General features: G+C 39.1%; 1 protein-coding gene across 3 annotated transcripts in view; it reads left to right on the top strand.

Annotated features, from left to right (window-relative positions):
* Positions 1-4,262: 4,262 nt before the first annotated feature.
* Positions 4,263-25,427, top strand: part of SYPL1 (synaptophysin like 1) — a 29,723-nt gene continuing 8,558 nt past the window's right edge. For 2 of the 3 annotated variants that reach the window (NR_190213.1, NM_001427863.1), the window contains exons 1-4: positions 4,263-4,359; positions 4,599-4,670; positions 23,785-23,906; positions 25,126-25,333. Coding sequence is in view for 2 of the 3 variants with exons in the window: in NM_001427863.1 (NP_001414792.1) it covers positions 4,309-4,359; positions 4,599-4,670; positions 23,785-23,906; positions 25,126-25,333 (453 nt within the window). In the remaining variant the exon portion in view is untranslated. Of the gene's footprint in view, positions 4,360-4,520; positions 4,671-23,784; positions 23,907-25,125; positions 25,334-25,427 lie in introns of those variants that run through there. The other variant, NM_001427864.1, reaches the window with a different exon arrangement.

Genomic DNA, 25,427 nt, shown 5'->3' with positions numbered 1-25,427 from the left:
CTGATTTGTCAGAACTACTTCAATGTTAATCAACATACGTAAAGTTGGTACCTTACAAGTATTCCCATTAAACAGAAATAAGTCAAAGGAAATCAAATGGTAATGCTCCAGGAAAATCTGTGGATCTGACAAAGCTAGGGCAGGAGCCAGTGGTTTATGCATCTAGATGTTATGCTTTTGTTGTTGGCAGTATTGTGCTGCTGGTGCCAACCTGCTATCTATTCCTGCTTATTGTCACCACATCTGGGACCTGAGATCTCATGACCGACAGGTTTAGAAAAGATCAGCTTGAACCTACCCGCTAAGGATCTTTCATCTTCTATACTACTCCAATAGTGTTTTTCCTAAATGGAAATCTGACCATGTGTCTCTCCTTTGCCTGAAAACAACTCACTGCCAGAGAATAAAGTCCAAACTCCTAGCCAGGCATATAAATCCCTTCCTCCATACTGCTCCTCCTACTCAAAATACCAGACATAAATCTGAGGTATTTGGTGCCCCAAGAGAACTCCTTTCTCCTCTGCCACCACGCCCTACCTTCTGCTGCACCTCTGAAGAGAACCCTCTCATCCACCTTTGGAACTCGCTTCATACCTCTCAGGCTTCAGTGCTATATCACTTCCTCCATAAGGCCTTTCCTGATAGGCTTTCTTTTCTCTGAGCTTCGCTCTCAGCAAAATGAGTATCCTAATTCCTATATCTTCCCTTAATTCCAGGGTCACATGGAAGAAATGACAACAAACAAGTTTCTGAAAAATGCAGAACACTACATAAACTCCAGGTTGTGTTATTATAAAAGTTAGAATACAATAAGCCTTTTTTCTTCAGGAACCTAATTATAGTACTTGTGATCATTATGAAATTAGCCTCCACAAGGTAGAATGTTTCCTGTTTATTGCTTAAATGTGAGCTAAACTAAAAATGGGCGTGAGAACTGTGCTTACGTCAGCCACAAATAGGTTAAAATTGGACTCATACAGAGAGGATTAGCATGACCTTTAAGGCTTCCCTGATAGCTCAGCTGGTAAGGAAATCATCTGCAATGCAGGAGACCCCGATTCAATTCCTGGGTTGAGAAGATCCCCTGGAGAAGGGATAGGCTACCCACTCCAGTATTCTTGGGCTTCCCTGTGGCTCAGCTGGTAAAGAATCGGCCTGCAATGAGGAAGACCTGGGTTTGATTCCTGGTTTGGGAAGATACCCTGGAGAAGGGAACAACTCCAGTATTCTGACCTGAAGAATTCCAAAGGGTCACAAAGAGTCAGACACGACTGAGCGACTTTCACTTTTGCCCCACATGATTTTCAGTATTTTAGGGTTAGGGTTATTGTATTTCATATTTTGCAATCTTTCTGTAAATCTAAAATTAAGTTAAAATTTAAAAAGACCTCAGTTTAATTATTTTGAGATTAATTTACTGGGTCCATTGAGTCAGTCTATTATACAATTTAGACAAATTTAGAGTGATTTCTGTATTTTTCTAAAATGACTGTAGAATTCATGAGTGAGGAGAAAAGAGCTGCGTCTAAACCCAAAACTCAGACTTCAAACTCATGGGTGATTCAACACTATCAGATAAAAACTTTTTTTAAAAAAAGGACAAATATTGGTTGAGAATGAGTTATAAGTCTCATCTTACCAATAAAATGATCAGGACTCTGTACTGCCATTGACTCTAACTGCCAATGTTACAGTTAGCCAATGATAAGATTTCCCTAAACACAGCTTCCTCCTGACCTCTTGTACATCCTTAAATCCCAATGTCATATACTACCATAGGTAAATCTCAACAATAGTACCTCAGACGGGGAAGTTTTGCTTTACAAGTGTTATTTTCCTTAATGAACCTGGTAGAGAGTAGAGTGTGTTGTGCCCAGAACTTCTGGGTCTTTCCTCAGACTCCAAGAACAAATCAGAATATGACCAATGTTATAGTCAATGTTAAACAGTTATCTGAACATTCTTCTCAGATTTTGAACAGTTGTACCTTCAGTGAGATGCTGTTTAAACACTCTTGTTTCTTGAGCATTCAAAAAATTCACAACTCTCTGGTTGCCTAATCAGATTGGACTTGCTCTGCCAGCCACTCCCAGCTCCTCCTTAGGGAAGCAGGAGCTCCTGTGAACTCAGGTGACTGGCAGAAGCAGTGCTGGACTATGCATCACCGAGGGTAACAGCAGTAGCTCACTCCCCCTTGGTTTTGCCCAGTCAGAGTATATAAATGAGTTCTGATAAGTGACCAGATACTATTCTTCTGTGATCTCTCTTTTAAAAGTTAGTGGCACATGGCCAAGCAAGAGAGAACTTAATACTCAAGGCACATTCTCTTAGCAGCAATGGCTTCCTGAAGAGAAACAACCATGCCTTCCATTAGTGGGCATGAACCAGAAGCAGAAGAGAAAGCAAAAAAAAAAAAAAAAAGGCAGAAGAGAGGAAATAGAAAGTTAAACTTCTCAGAGGCTGAGAAAGGGCCATGTCAATTCCAGTTGCTGAAACCTTCCAAAAATTGGGGAGGGGAATACAGAAAAGCCAAACTGGCTTACTATATTACAGTATATTTTTTATTTACATGAACAAATAAAGCTGCAAAGTGAGCATCATTCTGACTTGTCAGTGTGTATCTGATTTGGAAATAACATGAGAGTCTAATCTGAATCTTTATGAATATGAAGCCCAAGCCAGATTGCACTACTAGCCACAACCCAACTCCAGGGCAAGCCCCCATACCTCAACAGAGTGGAAGTAAAAGTTTAGAAAACAAACTAAAGAGAATACAACGAGAAGAGTAGCAAGGAAGCCAGTACGGAGATCACTACCATGGGAATCCCATAACTGGGTGCCAGAAAATTTTTAAAAGGGGGTGGGGAGCAGGAGGACCTGAGGTATTCCTTACAGTGGTCTCAGGAGTACTGGGTACTAATGTATGGTCACCTTCCACTGATTCTGCTCTAAGGAGCATCTCTGAAGCCTTCTTCTTTGGTAAGAGGAATCTGCACTCATTCACTAGGTATCCACTGATACAAGGCACTGTGCAGGGATTGAAGAATGGAAGTCACAATCAAAAGAATAAGATTGTCTCTGTGGTCCGGGAAATTGAAATATGCTCTCTGCATTCTCTGGGAAACAAACAAGGAGGTAAACAGGTCTCAAATGAGAAAGCGTTAGCTTCTTAGAAAGAAGGTCAGTAACACTTGAGTAACTTCAATGGCGAGGAACCTGCTGACTCATAGATAAGTGCTTGGAAAATCAGTATACATAGGTAAATACTTGGAAGCTGGTATATTGAGATTCCATTGTGCTAGATTCCTTTCTTCCGTATTAGGGGTACATGATGTAAGTCCCCTTACCATACACTCCAAAGGCCAGCATTTCATCTCCAAGAACTTCCAAGATACTAGGGAAGCCAAAAAGATCATTTCTTCGGGGCTCCGATAACTGGATGCCAGAAGGTAGGTGTTACCTAGGCGACTCTCAAATGGGTAGTAGCAATTAGCCTTCTGTAGAGACTCCAAGCGGAGAAGGCAATGGTACCCCACTCCAGTACTCTCGCCTGGAAAATCCCATGGACGGAGGAGCCTGGTAGGCTGCAGTCCATGGGGTCGCTGAGGGTCGGACCCGACTGAGCGACTTCCCTTTCACTTTTCACTTTCATGCATTGGAGAAGGCAATGGCAACCCACTCCAGTGTTCTTGCCTGGAGAATCCCAGGGACGGGGGAGCCTGGTGGACTGCCGTCTATGGAGTCGCACAGAGTCGGACACGACTGAAGCGACTTAGCCGCAGCAGCAGCAGAGACTCCAAGAGCGCCCCACGTAGAAAACTTGACTGACAGGGTAGGAGAGGTGGGTAGGTGGGTTAGAAGAGCCTATCGGACCAAGTCTTTTTCTGTTAGGTATAACGTTTTTTGTAAATCGTTCAACCCTGACTCCAATGGTAAGTTTGAAAATAAACAATTTCCGTAAGAATGATCAATCACGTTCCTGAGAGAGACCCTGTTACAGCGTGGTCGCTCAAAGTCCGTTGTTCTGCAGTAACTTTCCATCATTTTAATAAAAGGTCTCTTAACACCAGCCTTGAATCGCGCCTTCATTTGTGTCAATGTTATAAACCTAGCTAAAACATTGGGAATAGTGACGGGAAGCCAGTGTAATAAAGCTGCTGGGCCAAAGCCGTAGGTTTCCGCTGGATGGTTTTCGCAGCGCGAGGCAGCTGTCCCAGCTACGCTGGCGTGGGACTGAGCGCGCGCATGCGCGGCAGGAATCCGAGCGCGGAGGCTGGACTTGAGGGAAGGGGGCGCGGCGCACGCAGCATGGCGTCGAACATCTACTTGGTTCGCCAGCGGATCAGCCGGCTGGGCCAGGTACTGCTCGGGGAGGCACCGCCCCTTCCCTGCCCGTGTCCGCCCTCGCCTCCCGCGCCCGCCCCTCTCCGTCTCCGCCCCAGTGCCTCGGCAAGCGGCTCAACCGCCGCCGCCCCGCCCCGCGGCCTCCCAGGCCCGCCTCCCGGAGCCGCCCCTCCGGCCCTTCCTCGCGGCCGTGTAGCTCTGTCTGGTCGGTCCCCCTCCTCCTCCGCCTAACACTCTTTCCCTCCTTCCCTCAGAGGATGTCCTCCTTCCAGCTCAACCTCAACCCGCTCAAGGAGCCTCTCGGCTTCATCAAAGTCCTCGAGTGGGTGAGTGCAGCCTGCGCCGGCGAGGCTGGGAATCGCGTCGCCGCGCCCGCTCCGGTTCCTGCTCCCCTTCCGGCGCCCTCTGCCAGGAGACTGGGAGCTCTGGGAACTGAGGCGCAGCCCGCCCCGCACGGGCCGCGAAGCCGCGTTTGCCCCCGGGGACGGGCCTGGACGGGACTGGACGCGCGGGGAGGGGAAGAGAGGCCGAGGCCTGGGCCTGCGCGGGGCGGGGACGCTGCGGTCGGCGTTGAATCACGAGTCCCTCGGCTGCCTCCGTCCCAGGCGGAGCCCCCCACCCCCACCCCTACACACACACACACACACACCCCGAAGCTCTCGTCTGGGTGTCCTCCGGAGAGTGGGGGTTCAAATTTCTCTTTGGCTTCACAGCTTTCCGCAAGGGAAGAGAAAACTTCCTGTTGCGGTCTAACCGAAGCCCAGCGGGCTGGAGTCGCGCTCAGGCCAGCAGGCGCTGCCTCTGCGCCTCTAGTAGAAGGGGCCAGTCAGTGCATTTCTGTCCTCTGCAGACTCAGAAGTTGGTGTGCCTTCTCCAAGTGACTTGACGAGCTCTTGGGTCTTAATATGCTTTTAAGATTGGCTCCAAGTTAAAAAGGATAAAAATAAACTGGGACAGGGAAGCGGGCGGAGGTGGGGGGAAAAGGTCCAAACAAAATGCGTTGTTAGTCTGATCCACTGAAACATACGTTAGGAATCGCAAGCTGGGAACACAAGTTAGGAATCCAGTTTGTTTTAGGTATTTCGCAGCAGCATCCTGCAGTCAGCTTTCAGTCCTTTCCTGGGGACATTCTCAATCATTAACATCAACCCAGATTTATTACTTCAACCTTGGTAATGATCACTTCGGAGAGCTTAGTGAATCCACCAGGCACTGCCTTCAGAGTTAGTGGCCTAGTACATATTCCAGTGCTGGTTTTCAGGCCCGTATCAATAGGCAGCTGGCATCTGTCCAGTGGTGCAGGCAAGTTGCTTTTGTAGCCAGCAGTATTTACATCCGTAGCTCTTCAACCCCGTATGTTAGTGATAAAATGGTGAAGAGTAAGAACTTAGATTTCCTGTTGTAAATAACCTGCGGAGGTAACAGATTTTCTAATGAATGCTCAATCTGATTTCCTTCCTACACGCAAAGTTTCCTGTGTTTCCCCCAAAGTTTTACTTGGTGTCTTCTGAAAACTGCTGATTTCACACATACGTTTATGTTAAAGACACCTAAATGTACGTATTTAGGGTTCTATAAACATCTGTCCAGATTTAAATATCAAGAGGATTATATTTGAGTATATAAAAATTTTATATTGCAAGAGGAAAAACACATTTAACTGGGCTAATCAAATACCAAGTTTAAGGGAAAAAATCTTATACCTAGTAGTTTAGTCTTCTAGAGGATTATAATTAAACTTATAATTTAAAATTTCACTTAAATGAAGTCAGTTGTTTATATTTGTGCTTACATTATTCATCAATCTTTTTTAAAACAACTTCTTTTCTTAATATTTTAAAATATTAGTGGTAAGTTTATTAGTGATCCTAGGTGACATTTTTGAAAGATACCCTTTTTAAGCTTAGGAAAATACTACTTTCAGTTTGCACAACTCATTATTATACAGAGACTCTTTCATGAAAAGAATATCCATTGTTGATGAGGTAGAGAATTATTTATTCAACAAATATTTGAGTAGGTATTATATACTGGTGCTGTGCTAAGCACTAACAGACAAATGGTGAGTAAAACGTTTTTTTCCTCACGACCTAATAAAAGACATGAAAACAAATATAAATATGCTGTATGACCAATACTATAATAAAGGTATAGGTTAAGTGTAGTAGGTGAAAGGAAGGAGAAATCAAATTGCTTGGAGGTGTAGAGAGGATTTCATAGATTAAAGATTTGTTCACTTGGGGAATGGGTGGGGAATGGCTTTCTAGGTAAAGAGGAGCTTATGTTCAGTGGTGTGAAAAGCTGAAGCAGCAGAGCCCTATTTGAGAACTTAAGTAGTTGAGGTTGACTCTGCAGTCTTTATCGGGAGGGAGATGGCAGTTTGAGATGATTCTGAAAGATTTCAAATAGTTTGAATAGTTTGGAGTTTATTCTACGAGCCAGTGGTTCTTGACCCTTTGGGTTAACCTTGGACAATCTAGGCCATTAAGAGAATGCATACATGCAGGTACAGAATTTTGTTTTGTTTATTGTACAGCTTCCACTTAAGACCAGAATTCCTATTGTGTGTAGTGGATTCACTCATTCAAGAGTAAATAAACAAGTGGATAATATAATTAGATTTGCCTTTTAGAAGTTTTTGTCAGTGTAGGGGATGAATTGAAAAGGAAAGGCCATAATTGAAGAAAGGGAAATCTATTGTTTGAATTATCAGTTCAATTCGGTCGCTCAGTTGTGTCTGACTCTTTGCAACCCCATGAACCGCAGCACTCGAGGCCTCCCTGTCCATCACCAACTCCTGGAGCCCACCCAAACCCATGTCCATTGAGTCAATGATGCCATCCAACCATCTCATCCTCTGTCTTCCCCTTCTCCTCCTGCCCTCAATCTTTCCCAGCATCAGGGTCGTTTGAAGGCCTGAAACTAATCTCAGTGGAATTAGAAAGCAAGAGGTTTAGAAACTAAAATATATTTGTGTGTTTGCGTGTGTTTAGTCGTTAAGGTTTGTTCATTTCTGATCCCATGAACTGTAGCCCACCAGACTCCTCTGTCAGTGGGGTTTTTCAGGCAAGAATACTGGAGTGGGTTGCCATTTTCTTCTCCAGGTGATCTTCCCCATCCAGGGACTGAACCCGCATCTCCTACATTGTAGGCGAATTCTTTTTTTTTTTTTTTTAACTCTTTCTGAATTTTATTTATTTGTTTTTAATTAATTAATTTAATTAGAGGCCAGTTACTTTACAATATTGTGGTGGTTTTTGCCATACTTCGACATGAATCAGCCACGGATGCACGTGTCCCCACGTCCTGAACCTCCCTCCTACCTCCCTCCCCACCCATTCCTCTGGATTGTCCCAGAGCACAGGCTTTGAGTGCCCTGCTTCATGCATCGAACTTGCACTGGTCATCTATTTTATATATGGTAATACACATGTTTCAGTGCTGTTCTCTGAAATCATACCACCCTCGCCTTCTCCCACATAGTCCAAAAGTGTTCTTTACAGCTGTGTCTCTTTTGCTGTCTTTCTTGCATATAGGGTCATTGTTACCATCTTTCTAAATTCCATATATGTGAGTTAATATACTGTATTGGTGTTTCTCTTTCTGGCTTACCTCACTCTGTATAATAGGCTCCAGTTTCATCCACCTCATTAGAACTGACTCAAATGCATTCTTTTTTATAACTGAGTAATATTCCATTGTGTGTATGTACCACAACTTCCTTATCCATTAGTCTGCCAATGGACATCTAGGTTGCTTCCATGTCCTAGCTGTTGTGAACACTGGGCAGGCGAATTCTTTACTGCTGAGTTACCAGGGCTTCCCAAGAATATATGTGTAGGATGAAGAAAAGGCAGGGCTCTAAGATGACTGCCAAGCTTCTGACTTGGAGTAGTAGTGGCACATCTATCTAAGATCACTAAGGAAAAGCCGCAGATTTTAGGTAGAAGGTCAATAAGGTTTTGGATATATTAAGTTTGTGGTCTCTTTAGAGCATGTAAGTGGCGGTACCCTATAGATATATAGGTCTAGAATTTAAAAGAAATATAGGTTGGAGATTCAGCAAATATTTGATTGCAAAGGAAAAGGGAATAGTTAGGAGAATGGAGAGAAATAACCTCACTGTTAGAGACATTTCAAGAAAAGAGTACTCAGCAATATTAGGTGCAATGTGAAAGAAAGTGAAAGTGAAGTCACTCATTCGTGTCCGACTCTTTGCGACCCCATGGACTGTAGCCCACCAGGCTCCTCCGTCCATGGAGTTTTCCAGGCAAGAATACTGGAGTGAGTTGCCATTCCCTTCTCCAGGGGCTCTTCTGGACCCAGGGATTGAGCCTAGGTCTCCAGGATTGCAGGCAGATTCTGTACCATCTGAGCCAGCAGGAAAGCCTGGGTGGAAACCTATTTTAAAGATGGGAAAGATTGAATGTGTGTGTACACTGTAGAGAAGAGACTTGAATAGAAGGTTTAAAACAGAAGCTGAGAGGGATAAGACAAAGTTCTAGAAGAGAAAGGCCCGTAGCAGGAATTTTTAAGTGTGTTTTGAATGAATTGTTGAAGTTTCATAAGGTGTTGAAAGATGTATGGGTTGCTTCTAAAAATAGTCAATAAGTTTACAAACAAATATAAAATCTAGATAAAGGCTGTTTATTATAAATATTACTATCAGAATAATTCTCCAAATCAGTTTATCTTTAGTAAGATTCTAAAAGATGTTCGACTAAGATGCAGTCGGATAATATGTAACTTTCAAGGGGTTACAAATCTGAAGGCCTCAGAGACATGAAGGCAAGTGCCCAGTAAATATTTATTGACAGGATAAAAATCCAGTTGCCAAAGCAGAAGCATTTCTACTTGCTTCTAAACTGCAGCTATTACATATATATAAAACTGTTGTTATCTCCATGTTACGCAGGTTTTGAGAAATTAAGTAACTTGCCCAGTATCCCATGGTTGTGATTACTATATCCTGGACTCAAAAGTCTGTTCTTAGGCTTTTCAGTAACTTCCTTTTGTGTTTCTGATTGGTCTTTTAATAAAGTTAATGAAAAGATTACCAAAAATTTCCAGTTTAAGAAACAGAAATGTAAGATTCCTAATGTAATTTTTTTCTTGTTACATTTATGTTTCTACTAGATCTTAGAAGTTAAAAACAAGTAGGGTTTTCTTGATTCATTTATCAAGTTTGAATGTTTTTTTCTGATTTTATACTTAAAATTAATGAACAAATTCAAAAGAACATTTAAAAGCATTATTGTTTAGTCCCTCGGTCATGTCTGACTCTTTTGCAACCCCATCGCTTTGGGTAAATTATTCTCCAGGGAAGTTAGTGTGAAAAACAATGATTGAGAAAACCTATAACCATTTGAGCATTACATATATCAGTTTGTTTAAACAGCATATTTTCAGAAATATGTGCTAGTTTATATAGAATAATCATCCTAAGTAGACCACTAAGATTTTTGCAAACAGGGACCATGTTTTATTGTAATTTTGTGATTTATAATATAGCACAGAGGAACACCACAGAAAATACAGATTGTATTACAGAGTACAGGGAATGAGGCATACTTAGACTGATGTTTGTTTCATCCATTTGCTTAATACTTAAATTTTTAGGCTATCAGTCTATGACACTGACTGCTTTTTAAGAAAGTTATCTTTCTCTTAACCTTGCCATTTGTGTTCACTTTTTTTCTCTATTGTAGAAAGGGAAAAAAAGGATTTCAAATGGTATTTTGTGCCTAACAAATCGCCTCTCTGTACACGTAAAACTTGCAGTATACTGACTGACTTACCCCATGCCTTTGCTCTCTGTTTCTTCTACCTGGAATCCTCTCGGTATTTACTCTGAACACTCTCATGGGATATACAAGATGTTTTTTCCATAGACTATATATATATTTATGTTGTGTGTGTATATATATGTACATATATATAGTCAGTGCTTTTAGAATGCACAAACATATACACATATGCACTTACCTCACACAAATAACAATCTCTGATAAAACATTAAAGGGAAATTTAAGGTAACAGAGCAATGCTTTATTATAATAAAGTGTACTCAAACACAGGTCTCAGAACCCCTTTAAACACCTAAATATTGAGCACCCCAAAGAATTTTTGTGTATGTAGGTTATATCAGTCAGTATCTACCGTATTAGAAATTTAAGCTGAGATTTAAAAATTTTTTTTATTTTAAAATAATCACTTGAAAGTTAGAGTACATCAGTGACAACAAATGCTGCTGGTTTTTCTTAAAGTGAAAGGCTCATCCTATTCATTAAAAAAAAAGATCTGACAGATATCTGAGTCTGAATAACTATATTATGTCTATTACTCATTCTTTCAAGTAAAAATAGTATTCAATGAAAAAAGTGACTTTTTAAAAAAAATATAGCTATGTTAAACTTGTATTTTTTTTAAATTTTATTTTATTTTTAAACTTTACAAATTGTATTAGTTTTGCCAAATATCAAAATGAATCCGCCACAGGTATACATGTGTTCCCCATTCTGAACCCTCCTCCCTCCTCCCTCCCCATACCATCCCTCTGGGTCATCCCAGTTCACTAGCCCCAAGCATCCAGTATCGTGCATCGAACCTGGACTGGCAACTTATTTTATACATGATATTATACATGTTTCGATGCCATTCTCCCAAATCTTCCCACCCTCTCCCTCTGCAACAGAGTCCATAAGACGGTTCTATACATCAGTGTCTCTTTTGCAGGTTATTGTTAGCATCTTTCTAAATTCCATATATATGCGTTAGTATACTGTATTGGTGTTTTTCTTTCTGGCTTACTTCACTCAGTATAATAGGCTCCAGTTTCATCCACCTCATTAGAACTGATTCAAATGTATTCTTTTTAATGGCTGAGTAATACTCCATTGTGTATATGTACCACAGCTTTCTTATCCAGTCCTCTGCTGATGGACATCTAGGTTGCTTCCATGTCCTGGCTATTATAAACAGTGCTGCGATGAACACTGGGGTACACGCGTCTCTTTCCCTTCTGGTTTCCTCAGTGTGTATGCCCAGCAGTGGGATTGCTGGATCATAAGGCAGTTCTATTTCCAGTTTTTTAAGGAATCTCCACACTGTTCTCCATAGTGGCTGTACTAGTTTGCATTCCCACCAACAGTGTAAGAGGGTTCCCTTTTCTCCACACCCTCTCCAGCATTTATTGCTTGTAGACTTTTGGATCACAGCCATTCTGACTGGTGTAAAATGGTACCTCATAGTGGTTTTGATTTGCATTTGTCTGATAATGAGTGATGTTGAGCATTTTTTCATGTGTTTGTTAGCCATCTGTATATCTTCTTTTGAGAAATGTCTATTTAGTTCTTTGGCCCATTTTTTGATTGGGTCATTTATTTTTCTGGAGTTGAGCTGTAGGAGTTGCTTGTATATTTTTGAGATGAGTTGTTAGTCAGTTGCTTCATTTGCTATTATTTTCTCCCATTCTGAAGGCTGCCTTTTCACCTTGCTAATAGTTTCCTTTGATGTGCAGAAGCTTTTAAGTTTAATTAGGTCCCATTTGTTTATTTTTGCTTTTATTTCCAATATTCTGGGAGGTGGGTCATAGAGGATCCTGCTGTGATGTATGTCGGAGAGTGCTGTGCCTATTTGTTCTCCTCTAGGAGTTTTATAGTTTCTGGTCTTACGTTTAGATCTTTAATCCATTTTGAGTTTATTTTTGTGTATGGTGTTAGAAAGTGTTCTAGTTTCATTCTTTTACAAGTGGTTGACCAGATTTCCCAGCACCACTTGTTAAAGAGATTGTCTTTAATCCGTTGTATATTCTTGGCTCCTTTGTCAAAGATAAGGTGTCCATATGTGCGTGGATTTATCTCTGGGCTTTCTATTTTGTTCCATTGATCTATGTTTCTGTCTTTGTGCCAGTACCATACTGTCTTGATAACTATGGCTTTGTAGTAGAGCCTGAAGTCAGAAAAAGTGACTATTTCAGGGAAGAACTCAGTTGCTTTAATGTTCTGCCTGGAAACAACCATTGTTTTTCGGTATGCAGTAAAAGTGATTTTTGTTTGTTCATTTGTTATTGAAGTACTATAGTTAATTTACATTGTTGTTTTAGTTTCTGGTGTACAGCAAAGTGATTCGGTTGTACATACATATATTCTTTTTCATTTCCATTATAGTTTATTACAGTATATTATAGTGCCCCGTGCTAAACAGTAGGACCTTGTTGTTTATGTTTTCTGTAGTAGTGTAGCTGATCCCGAACTCCTAATTTATTTCTCCCTGCCTCTTCTTTGTTAACTATAAGTTTGTTTTTTATGTCTGTGAGTCTCTTTCTGTTTTTAGTGTTTATTTGTATCATACTTTTGGATTCCACATATAAGTGATATCTTACGATATTTGTCTTTCTCTTTCTTACTTCATTTAGTCTGATAATCTCTAGGTCTATCCAAGTTGCTGCAAATAGCATTATTTCATTCTTTTTTATGGCTGAGTAGCATTCCATTCTATTTATAGACTACATCTTCTTTATCCATTCATCAGTCAATGAACATTTAAGTTGCTTCCATATCTTGGCTATGTAAATGGTGCTGCTACGAGCATTGGAGCATTTTCAGATTCGAGTTTTATCCAGGTATATGCTCAGGAGTGGGATTTACCAGATCAATGGCAACTCTGTTTTTAGTTTTTTAAAGAACTTCCATGCTGTTTTCTGTGACTGCACCAGTTTACATTCCCACCAATAATATAAGAGGATTGCCTTTTCTCCACCTTCTCTCCAGCATTTATTATTTGTAGACATTTTGATGACTGCCATTCTGACTACTGTGAGGTGATACTACATTATTTGCAGTTCCCTGATAATTAGGGAAGCTGAACATCTTGTCAGGTACCTATTGGCCATCTGTATGTCTTCTTTGGAGAAATGTCTATTTAGGTCTTCTGCCCATTTTTTGATTAGGTTATTTTTTGTTATGGAGTTGTGTGAGCAGTTCGTATATTTTGGAAATTAAACCCTTGTCAGTTGCATTGTTTGCAAATATTTACTCGCAGTCCTTAGCTTGTCTTTTCAGTAGTAAAAGTATTTGCACATCTTGTTTCGTCCCACAGAATTTTAAGAAGACTCAAGAGTCAGGATTTAATAAAAGTAATTTTCTGTTTCATCAAAGACACTTTCAAGTAAAACTAGCTTTTTTCATTAACTGCAAGTGCATGGCAATGAACTAACAGTTTGATGCTTTTGCTGATTCTTACTGAAGCCTAGCAGTTTTACCCATCAGTGCTTTTGTGTCGATCAGCACAAATGTCAACATAGTGTAAAAAGCAAATGATGTTGTAATAATATTGTGAAAATATTTTTGACCTCACAGACCCCTTGAAAGAGTCTTTGGTACTCCTTGGGATCCACAATGGAGAAGGCAATGGCACCCCACTCCAGTACTCTTGCCTGGAAAATCCCATGGATGGAGGAGCCTGGTAGGCTGCAGTCCATGGGGTCGCTAAGAGTCGGAGGACTGAGCGACTTCACTTTCACTTTTCACTTTCATGCATTGGAGAAGGAAATGGCAACCCACTCCAGTGTTCTTGCCTGGAGAATCCCAGGGACAGGGGAGCCTGGTGGGCTGCCATCTGTGGGATCGCACAGAGTCGGACACGACTGAAGTGACTTAGCAGTAGCAGCAGGCTATTTAGAACTTTCTGTGATTGTACTTTTCAAACAGATGGAAATAACAGAAAAGTGAAATTGAAGCACTTTGAAACTGACTTTACTGCTCAGTGCACAGTGGAAATAAACTGAAATATCAACATCAGTAACAAAATGTTTTTTAAAAATGAATATCTTTAATAAATGCTTCAGACCTTGACTTAGAAAAATCAGTAACTTGGTTCTAGGCATCTAATCTGACTGACTAAAAGCAGACATGCTATGATAGTTCATCTAAAGTACTGAATGGTCATTTGATTTAGTAAAACAGCATGCATTGATTTTGGACATAGACCTTCATTTACAGTATAGTTTTAGGTCTGTTTCTGAAGATTTCAATTATATAATTTTCCTGAACAGCTCAATCATGAAATAGCAGAGAGGACCGTGCAACTAAAAACATGTAAAACATATCCATAAATTAGATGAGTACCAATGTTCACCAGAAGGATCTTCTGTGAGCTGTGCAGTGTCTGGGAGTAGGAGCTGGAACTGGGACTCTGGCTGACTATCAGTATAAGATTTTATACACAAAGCCCCAGATGCATGTTTTACTATGTCGTTATCTTAAGGCATATTATATACTCTCGTTAAATTTCATTCAAATTTAAAAAAACCCTTATTTCAGGTATTTGTCTAATATTTTCTTCCCCCAACCTTTTCTGATTAAGTAGAATCTTTTTTTAACCTGGTCACGTGGCTGATGAATCCAGTTCACAAAGAGTATTAATGCTCTTGGACATGAGTTTTTGTATTGTCACTGAGTAGTTTCCGTGAAGACATTTTTAAGCCACCAGTCCATTTTGTGAAGATTAGTTTGGTTAAAAGTAAATAGTTAAAATAGTTAAAGTCACTTAGCCATGAACACTCACATTATGACACATGAACTCTGAAGTAGAAGAATGGGTGATGGTATCACTGTCTGTTCTGTGTTATGGGACTCCCTTACCTTCAGGATACCCCACATACTGTCCGAACATCTGACTCTCTGACATACAGGCCCAACATGGGTTCCAGCAGTATATTAAATTTAATGAAGCTTTACTTCCTTAAGTCTAAGAGTAGATATAAATAGACGCATTTTCTTCTTGTACACCAGTTAAATTGAGTACTCCAGTCTACTTTAGAGAGTAATATTCTAGAGGGCCAGTCTGAAGTATGTATGAGTTACAAATATATAAATCAACGAGGCATCTGTCGTGTCTCTAATGTGGGTCCAATGGGCAGAGAGGTAAGTGGAACTTCAGACTGTCATCATGAATATGGGACCTTTTGACCTGAACAGAAGCTTGCTCTCATCCTGTGCCTGGATTCTTAGTCATTACTCTACAAGTGGAATTTCATGTCAGCGGTTTCAGTCATTCTTAATGGGATAGAATGGGGGCGGGGGGTGGGATTAGTTTCATAAGTGGCAAGGAAGTGTAAATCAGCATATCACTACTACTCATTTTAGACTAGAAGTACAAACTGAAGTGCATATTGGAACCCCTCATAAAGTAAATGAGTATTACAAGCTATTTGGAAGAAGAAAGAATAATATAATTCATTGATTACTGGTAGCTAACATGCATTCTGAGGGGTGGAGAGATGATAGAAAGTGACAGCAATCTGGAAAGCATATACCATTTCTTAAGTGTCATCTGTCACTCATTTCCATGGGACTGTCACTTTATGGGAATGTAGGTCTGATGTTGCATAACTTTGTTTCCCCATTCCCATGTGGGAAATCCAAAGTTTTATATGCAGCACGCTGATAATAAAATACTGACAACAGATTCACATTTTTCATGAATACTGGGAAGACCATAAATCTGTTTTCAGGTCAGCTTTCACCCGTGGGCTACACGTTCTAATTGTAATCAGAGTTCTAGTACAATGCAGGGAAAGGTAAGATGGTTGGATAGCTTACCCTCAGATTGTTTGTATTTCATTTAGTAAAAAGTGTGTACCTCGTCCCTTTTTTCCCATAAGATAAAGACCAAAATGGCAGACATGACATTTATTTATCCTCATAACGAAATGACAAACTTGAAATGATGAGTATGTAAGACTTGAAATATTGTTTTATTTGTACATTATTGAGTATTGATTTTTTTTCCCTTTAGTTAAGCAGTTATTTAGTGAGCATTTGGTGTATGTCAGGCCTTCTGCTAGGTAAGCACTGAAAACCCAAGAATAAGGACACATGCAAAGATACGACAGTCTGCCAAGGGAGAGGTAAAGGCAATAATCTTAAAAGCAACAAGCTGTGGTACAGTGTGCCATTTATTTACTAATTTTTGTCTTTAGTGGGAAACTAGTTTTTATTATTTGGGGTTTTTTTTTTTCTTTTTTCTTTTTTTTTAATAAGCAAGATACACAAGAAAAATGCCTATAACAGAAGTAATGAACTCAAGTCTGTGGCAGCCCAGTAGTCAGAATATTTCCACCACAAGGAATCGGACAGGGCCTTAATGGATGAGCTTGTTAGAGATGCAGGGTAGGGACGGAGGGGAAATCGTGGCAGGAAAAAACACATACATTCAAGACATAAATACTTGGTGTGTTTCAGGAACAGGAAGTATACAGTGCAATATGACAGAATTGTATAGGCCCTTGCACTGAGTACAGTGTATAAATCTAGAAAGATAATGTTGAGGCTATGCCTCTCAGCCCTGCCTCTTATGCCAGATTAAGAACTTCGGGCTTTATATGTTTTCTTAAATTTGTATCTGGAAAGCCATTCAGGAAATCTCTTAACCATAGGAATGACACAACCGGATTTTTGTTTCATATCTGTATGATGTCACTGTAAACAGTTCTGTACCATAGAAACACAGTGCAGACTACAAATGCCAGCCATAGAGTAACTTTAAGCATTCTACTAGCCACACTAAAAAAGTAAGAAACAGGGGAGGTTAATTTTAATAATACATTTTGTTTAACCCAATATATCCAAAATATTATTGTTTCAACAAGTAATCAGTATAAAGTTTTTGATGAGATATTTTACATTCTTTTTTTCATACTAACTCTTCATAAACCATGGTATATTTTACACACACAACCATTTCAGGTCAGGCTAACCATTTTTAAAGTGCTCAGTAGCCACATGTGGCTCATGGCACCTTAATGGACACTGCAGCTCTAGAGCCCACAGTAAAAGATGGATGGCATTGAGAATGAGTTTAAAAGTGAAGAGTCTGTTGGGTTAGTCCAAGGAAAAATGGTGAGGGCCTGAACAAAGATAGTGGCAGGAGTGATGTACACAAGAAGTGTTACTTGCCATTCGTGTCCAACTCTTTGTGACCCCATGAACTGTAGCCCACTAGGCTCCTCTGTCCATGAAATTCTCCAGGCAAGAATATTGGAATGGGTAGCCATTCCCTTCTCCAGGTAAACAGAGCTTTTAAAAGAATTATGTTAGGTTTCTACAGTTGATCCTTGTTGATGTAGGTAGCTATAGTTGTACGTCTTCATTGCCGTGTAACTTCTCATTGTAAGTTCAGTTCAGTTCAGTCGCTCAGTCATGTCCGACTCTTTGCGACCCCATGAATCGCAGCATGCCAGGCCTCCCTGTCCATCACCAACTCCCAGAGTTCTCCCAAACTCACGTGCATCGAGTCGGTGATGCCATCCAGCCATCCCATCCTCTGTCGTCCCCTTCTCCTCCTGCCCCTGATCCCTCCCAGCATCAGAGTCTTTTCCAATGAGTCAACTCTGAGCCAAAGTACTGGAGTTTCAGCCTTAGCATCATTCCTTCCAAAGGAATCCCAGGGCTGATCTCCTTTAGAATGGACTGGTTGGATCTCCTTGCAGTCAAAGGAAGTCTCAAGACTCTTCTCCAACACCACAGTTCAAAAGCATTAATTCTTCGGTGCTCAGCTTTCTTCACAGTCCAACTCTCACATCCATATATGACCACAGGAAAAACCATAGCCTTGACTAGATGGACCTTTGTTGGCAAAGTAAATGTCTCTGCTTTTCAATATGCTATCTAGGTTGGTCATAACTTTCCTTCCAAGGAGCAAGTGTCTTTTAATTTCATAGCTGCAGTCACCATCTGCAGTGATTTTGGAGCCCCCAAAATAAAGTCTGACACTGTTTCCCCATCTATTTCCCATGAAGTGATGGGACCAGATACCATGGTCTTCGTTTTCTGAATGTTGAGCTTTAAGCCAACTTTTTCACTTTCCTCTTTCACTTTTATCAAGAGGCTTTTTAGTTCCTCTTCACTTTCTGCCACAAGTACTGTATATTTTGTCTGCTTTCTTGTTGCTTCCCCTCTCCCCATATTCTGATATTATAAACAATATTACTGTGAACGTTCTTATGCTTGTCATGTAGTATGGATGAGCAAGAGTCTGTCCTAGATCTGTATGCTAGTAATACTAATCATTTGTATCATTTTTACAAATACTTTCTTTTAGTTTGTAGTATCCCCCAAAGCAGATGATTCAAGGGAGTGAGAAATGAAGACAAAAATTGTAGTCTCTTTATTACCTAATCTCAGAAAGGACATCTCATTCCTTCTACCATATTCTGTTCACTAGAAGCAAGTCACTGTTATATCCACATTTAAGTGGGGTAGGTGGGGATTAATCTCTACCTCCTGAGGGGAGGAGTATCAAGGAGTTTGTGGATGTATCTTTAAAACCACCATTCTTCTTTCCTTAGTGCCCTATAAAGCCAGCTCTGTTAGATACAGTTTGTCTCTACACACAAGTCTGCTTCTGGCCTCTTTAAGTTGTGTGTGTCTTGTTTCTTTTTTCTAATTCAAAATATGGATATATCCCCAGGACTCATTTCCTGGCCTTGTGTTCTTACTGTATATTCATATATATTTATGCTGAAATAGTATTCTTCTTTCTTAACTTTTTAACTCTTAACTAAAGATACCAAACTGTGTGTGGACATTATACCAGACTCTTCATATATACAAATAAATTCCTTTTCATATATCTTTCTTCATGGAAAAAAAATTCCATGGATAGTTATGATCCTGATTATGGGTGGCCTGATTCAAGGCCCTGGATTAATCCATGGGAGGCATTATGTCAGTGTTCAACAGTATAGGATAGGTTTTGATACCAGACTTACACTGAATTCCATCTATTTGCTAGATGTGTGTAACCTTGAGCAAAACAATGCCTGCTCTCTTTGAGTTTACATTGTAGAGAAAAATGGACAAACAAATAATGAAGTGCTGTCAGGCACTGTTCATTACAATGGAGGAAAAATAGATCAGTACAAATAGAACTGATTGCATGGAGTGGGACGGGCAGTGTTTTTTAACATAATGTGGTTAGGAAAAGGCTTTTCTGATAAGGTCACATTGGAACAGGGAGCTGTGAAGTAGGAAGCTAAGCATGTGTTCCAAGCAGAGGGAATAGTCAATACAAAGGTTCTGAAGGAGTTTATTCCATGTCTTTAAAGAATAACAGGGAGAACATTTGTGTAAAGAGGTTTGGCAGGGGAAAAAGCAGCTACATGAGATCGAAAGTATTAAAGGAGGAAAGGATCTTGTAGATCATTATATAAACATTGTATTTGGAGAGAACTCAAGCCAATGGAGAGTTTTGAGCAGATGATAAAGTTTTCTGCCTTTTATTTTTAAAAGATGGCCTGGCTGATGTGGAAAATAGATTGAAGAAGAGGCAGAGACTGAAGTAGAGGATCGACTTAGAAGACTGTTAGCATATAAGTCAGCAAGAAGTAATAGTGGCTTAGATGAGGATGTTGTGATGATGGTGGGAAAAGTTAACAAGTTCTGAATATATTTCATAAATAGAGCCATCAGCATTTGCTGAAGGATTGAGCTCTTGGTTACTACACTATATCTTGGGTTTTTGTTTGTTTTGTTTTGTAGAAAATTCATGAGATACAAATAGAAAAAGAAATTATCTTTTGTCATCTTTTCAGACGTGACCACTTAAAATTTTGATGCATATCCTTTTTAGTTTTTGTTATGTGTATGTGCACAGATATAAACTCATGCACAATGCATTGTTTAAACAAACTTTATATGTAATGAACCTTTTTCTCTATCATTAGATATTGCCCATCATTTTAATGACTGCATGCTATTCCCTTTCGGGAATGAATTACAGTTTATTTGACTCCCTGTCAATATTTAGGATGCTTTCAGGTTTTTCCCTGTTTGAATAGCATTTGAGAAAGCATCAGTACATTTCTTTAAGCATATGTATGATAAGAAAAACAAATCTCCAACTACTTTCTGAGACCTGGAAATAGCCACAAGTGAGGCCTCATAAGCTCATGAAATAACATTTCTGCTTATAGTTTCTTGGCTTTATAGTTACCCTCGGGTTTCAATTTATCCGCTTTTGATTTTGATACTAATAGATAAGACTTCCTTTGGATTTCATACTAATATTTAGTGGGTACACTGTAATAGGAGCAAATGTGTTGTTATATGGGCTGTTATACTAATTTCTATATTATACTCAGGAAAATAAAATCACATCTGTTGAGAGGTTGCAGCAGCTGCTGCTGCTAAGTTGCTTCAGTCATGTCCAACTCTGTGGGACCCCATAGATGGCAGCCCAACAGGCTCCCCCGTCCCTGGGATTCTCCAGGCAAGAACACTGGAGTGGGTTGCCATTTCCTTCTCCAATGCATGAAAGTGAAGTGAAGTAGCTCAGTTGTGTCTGACTCTTCGTGACCTCACAGACTGAAGCCTACCAGGCCCCTCCGTCCATGGGATTTTCCAGGCAAGAGTCTGGAGTGGGTTGCCATGTCCTTCTCAGCATGTGCTACTATATGCTAAATACTATATTGAGTCTTAAATTCAACCTTCACAATAACTTTATGCAGTAAATACTATTATTACTGCCTTTTTCCTTTTTTTTTTTTTTTTTTAACATTTTAGAAAACTGATGCTTGGTAGGGTGAAGGCAGTATAAAATCTGGGTTAAAAACAAACTCTAAAGCCAGACTGCCCACATTTGAATCTTGACTTAGCAGTTATTAGCTATGTAACCTTGGGAAGTTACTAACTTCTTCATGCTTCTTTTCTTTTTTAATGAACTTTACTTTTCTTGTTATGAGTACAAAATAATGACACAGTTAAAGTGTTTGTCACATTATGACAATCTGGATTCTCATCTTCCTGTCACAGCAAGGAATATAGTTTCCCCCCAATATCCTAAACTATTTCTAAGGACCTCACACTTGCTTTGCCTTGCTTTGTTGAATTCTTCCTTTCTGCTAGCATGGCTAACATGGCCAGCTTCTTTTCTCATTATTAAAATTTTTTTACCTAAGTCTACAAATAGTAAATGCTGGAGAGGGTGTAGAGAAAAGGGAACCTTCTTACACTGTTGGTAGGAATATAAATTGGTGCAGCCATTATGGAAAACAGTATGGAGGTTTCCCAATAAACAAAAACTAGAGTTGGTGTATGATCCAGCAATCTCATTCCTGGGTATATATCTGGATAAACTATAATTCAAAAAGATGCATGTACCCTTGTCTTCACAGTAGCACTATTCATAATAGCCAAGACATGAAAACAACCTAAATATCCATCAACAGATAAATGGATAAAGAAGACATGGTATAAACATACAATGGAACACTACTCAGCCATAAAAAAGAATGAGATGCCATTAACAGTAACATGGATAGACAGATCTAAAGATTGTCATACTGAGTGAAGTAAGTCAGACAGAGAGAGACAAATATCATATGATGTAATTTATATGTGGACTCTAAAATATGACACAAATGAACCTATCTATGAAACAAACAGATTCAGAGAGAATAGACTTGTATTTGCTGAGGGAGGAAAGGGAGTCTGGAGTTAGTAGTTGCAAAGTACTACACACAGAATGGGTAAACAAGGTTCTATCATATAGCACAGGTAACTAAAATCAATATTCTGTGATAACCCATAATGGAAAATATGAAGAAAAAAAATATATATAAAATTTATATATATAACTGAGTCACTTTGCTGTAAAGCAGAAATTAATTGTAAATCAACTATATCTCAAGTTAAAACAAGTTTTTTTAAATTCCTTATCTTGAAAGTATGGTCCCCAGTTTCCAGAATGTGATTAGTAAGTATTATTTCTCATTCAAGGAACTAAGTTTCCCTGGAGATAATATACTGGCTGAATCCACAATTAAGGCAGGAAATGTACAAACTTATCCTGAAATATTGTGTCCAGAAAACAAACTATCAAAAACTGTAAGGGTCAAGGGGGAAAAAAAGGAAAGCCACTTGAGACTGCTGCTGCTGCTAAGTCACTTCAGTCATGTCCAACTCTGTGCGACCCCATGGACTGCAGCCCACCAGGCTCCTCTGTCCATGGGATTTTCCAGGCAAGAGTACTGGAGTGGGTCACCATTGCCTTCTCCCCCACTTGAGACTACCATTAGCTAAATACAAGACAATTTGAGTATTAAAAAAATAAAGGCAAACAAATGGAAAACATAAAATATATTAAACCTAATTTACAATAATGCTAAAAATAATCCAATTGTTAAATCTGGAAGATACTAAGAAACTAGTTTGCTATTCTAAAAATTGGTAAAGAAAAATAAAGAACCAAGCATTTATACTGTTGCCTCCTATGAACCATACCTCAGGTTAACCAAAATGGATATGTGACAAAGTTCTACACAGGAGAATTCCAGGTAATAAACAAAGAAATGACAGAATGCTACATTTCCCAACCTCTAATAAAATAATGGAACCAAGTCATGACCATCAATAGCTGCTAAAACCACTAGAGGAAAGTCTAATGGAGAAATTAAAGGATAGCTCAGGCTGACAATACCTGAACCCACTAATTCATCTTAACATCATAACAAGAGAGTCAACTAAAAATTGGCATTCACACAAATAAACAAGACAAAACAAGTGATGAAAACACAAACCAGAGTTTAATCTAGCCTCTTTAGAAAATACAGATAGAGGAATTATGCCACACAACACCATGTGGGAATCTCTGTAAGACAAATGGCCTAGTTTCTTCAGTAATAAATGAGAAGTGTGGGGCTATGGAGAGAAACCCATGACTTAACAAATTTTATATTAAATGTAATGTGCAGACTCTGAAAAAAATACTTAGGATTAAAAAATATGAATCAGCTTGGGAAATTTGAACTCATGACTTGCTATTAAGAAATCATTGGGACTTCTGCCTGGTGGTCCAGTGGTTAAGAATCTGCCTTGTAATGTAGGGGCAAGGTTCAATCCCTGGTCAGGGAACTAAGATCCCACACGTCACAGAGCAACTAAGCCAGCAGGCCACAACTACTGAAGCCCACATGCCACAAGAGAATCCGTTCACTGCAATGAAAGATTCCACATGATGTGACTAAGACCTGACGTAGCCAAATAACAAATGAAAGGAAAGAAAGGAAGTATTAGTTGTCATGGAGTGATAATGGTATCATGGTTTTGGGGTGGGATGAAGGGTCTGTTGTTTCAGAGACAAACCAAAGCAGTCATAGAAGAAATTATATAAACAGTGTACATAGGAAGGTAACAGACACAATAAGGTCTACCTGTGTTCATAATTTAAGTTGGTGACTAGTGCATGAAGCTGGGAGGTCAGAGAGGTTGCGGATACATTTTAAAATATTTTTCACCGTCTTCATTTGTAAATAAGAATTCAAAGAATGTTAGTGAGCCAATTTTTAATAGCATTAATAGTCACTGTAATTAAGATTTTAATGAGCTATGTTTGGGTAGAGTAATGCTTCTTTCTTTTCTTTCTTTGGTCTTTATGTAGATTGCTTCTATCTTTGCTTTTGCTACCTGTGGAGGTTTTAAGGGCAAAACAGAAATTCAAGTGTCTTGTACTACGGGTCCTGAGAATAAAACGATTACAGCTGCTTTTGGTTATCCATTCAGGTAAGTTTGTTTTTGTGGTTTAACACCTCTTTCCACTCATTAAGATTTCCCAACAACTTATCGATCTTGGGAGTTAGACATTTTTAATTTCATGCTCATTTGTAAGTAGTGTTCATTGCTACTGAAAGTATGGTGTGTGGACCAGTGCCTATCTGCAGACTGTTTTCCTGAACTGTGATGAAATAAATACAGAAAATGACAGTAAGCATTCAGAAACTTCCATATGACATTGCCTTGACACTCTTATTCTGTCATCCCACAGTGGATTGGAAATTTCAAAACAAGACTGCTCTGTCACCTTAGTTTGAGAAGCCATGTTATAGAAGCAAGCACAGCTTATGAAAAATACAACTTTTTCATGTATTTGAAGTTACTAGTGTGTAATGTATAGCTTTAAGACATGTGCCTATATAAAGTGAAGAGTTCCTATGTTTCTTTCAGCAGCATAAAACTTTATTTTCTGAATATTTATGGCTATTTTGTTCTGTTTGACCTCAGGATTCATTAAATGTTTACTCCATCTGTCCTATGTTTAAGTGAGGGTATGAATCTTTCTCCACTTACTGACTACTTAATTCTCTAGACTCAGTTTTTCTGTTCAGTGAATTTAAACCATTTAAGGTTGCTTTGATGATTAAATAAAATCTTACATTAAAAATATGTCAGATAGCAAGTGCTTGGTAATCAGTCTTTGCCTCTCCATCTCTTAGTCCTTCTCTTATAAAGTTCCTATATAAGGAACTGTTATAGCATCTTTAGTGATAAGTGCTTTTGTGATTTATGGATAGGGAAAATTAAAGACTTTGTGGAGTTAGCCAATTAATGAGAGTTAAAATGTGAATCATTATAATTGACTGTCCTGGTGCTAGTCACACAGACTCTGCCTCCTAGAATGGAATACAATTTCTCAAATTGTAAACCATTTTGTAACAGTGCTCTTAATCTGCAAAGTGTTTGTTACAGGAAGATAGTATATGGGTGTGAAAGTGTTTAATTCAGTCTTTATTCAATCTATCATAAACCAAGTATAGGTGTAATATATGATTTATATACTTATGAAAATTTTAATTTACTTAAATATTTGAAATTTTCACTTTTTTTTAAAGGAAAGTGTTTTAATATATTTGGGGAGTATATTTTACTTAAATATTCTGCCTATGTGTTTCTGTTAGAAGAGTCCAAGTAGTTCATAAATTTGTTTGTCCCTTTTTTTTAATAGGTTGAATGAAGCATCATTTCAGGCACCTCAAGGTGGAAATGTCTGTGGTGTAGATTGGAAAAATTATGTCCTTATTGGAGATTACTCCTCTTCTGCGCAGTTCTATGTCACTTTTGCAGTCTTTGTCTTCCTGTACTGCATTGCTGCTCTTCTGCTGTATGTTGGTTACACGAACCTGTATCGTGATAGTCGAAAGCTTACCATGACTGTAAGTAATCACTTTCTTTTTATACAAAAATAATTTATGTAGGTATATATTATATTTGAATTTAAATATGGATTTTCTTATACTGGGAAAAAAG

The sequence above is a fragment of the Bos taurus genome, chromosome 4 (genome assembly GCF_002263795.3).
Source record: "Bos taurus isolate L1 Dominette 01449 registration number 42190680 breed Hereford chromosome 4, ARS-UCD2.0, whole genome shotgun sequence".
In the NCBI taxonomy this organism is placed as follows: Eukaryota; Metazoa; Chordata; class Mammalia; order Artiodactyla; family Bovidae; genus Bos; species Bos taurus.
Note: the sequence above shows the minus strand (reverse complement) of the source record. Positions and strands in the feature narration are given on the sequence as shown.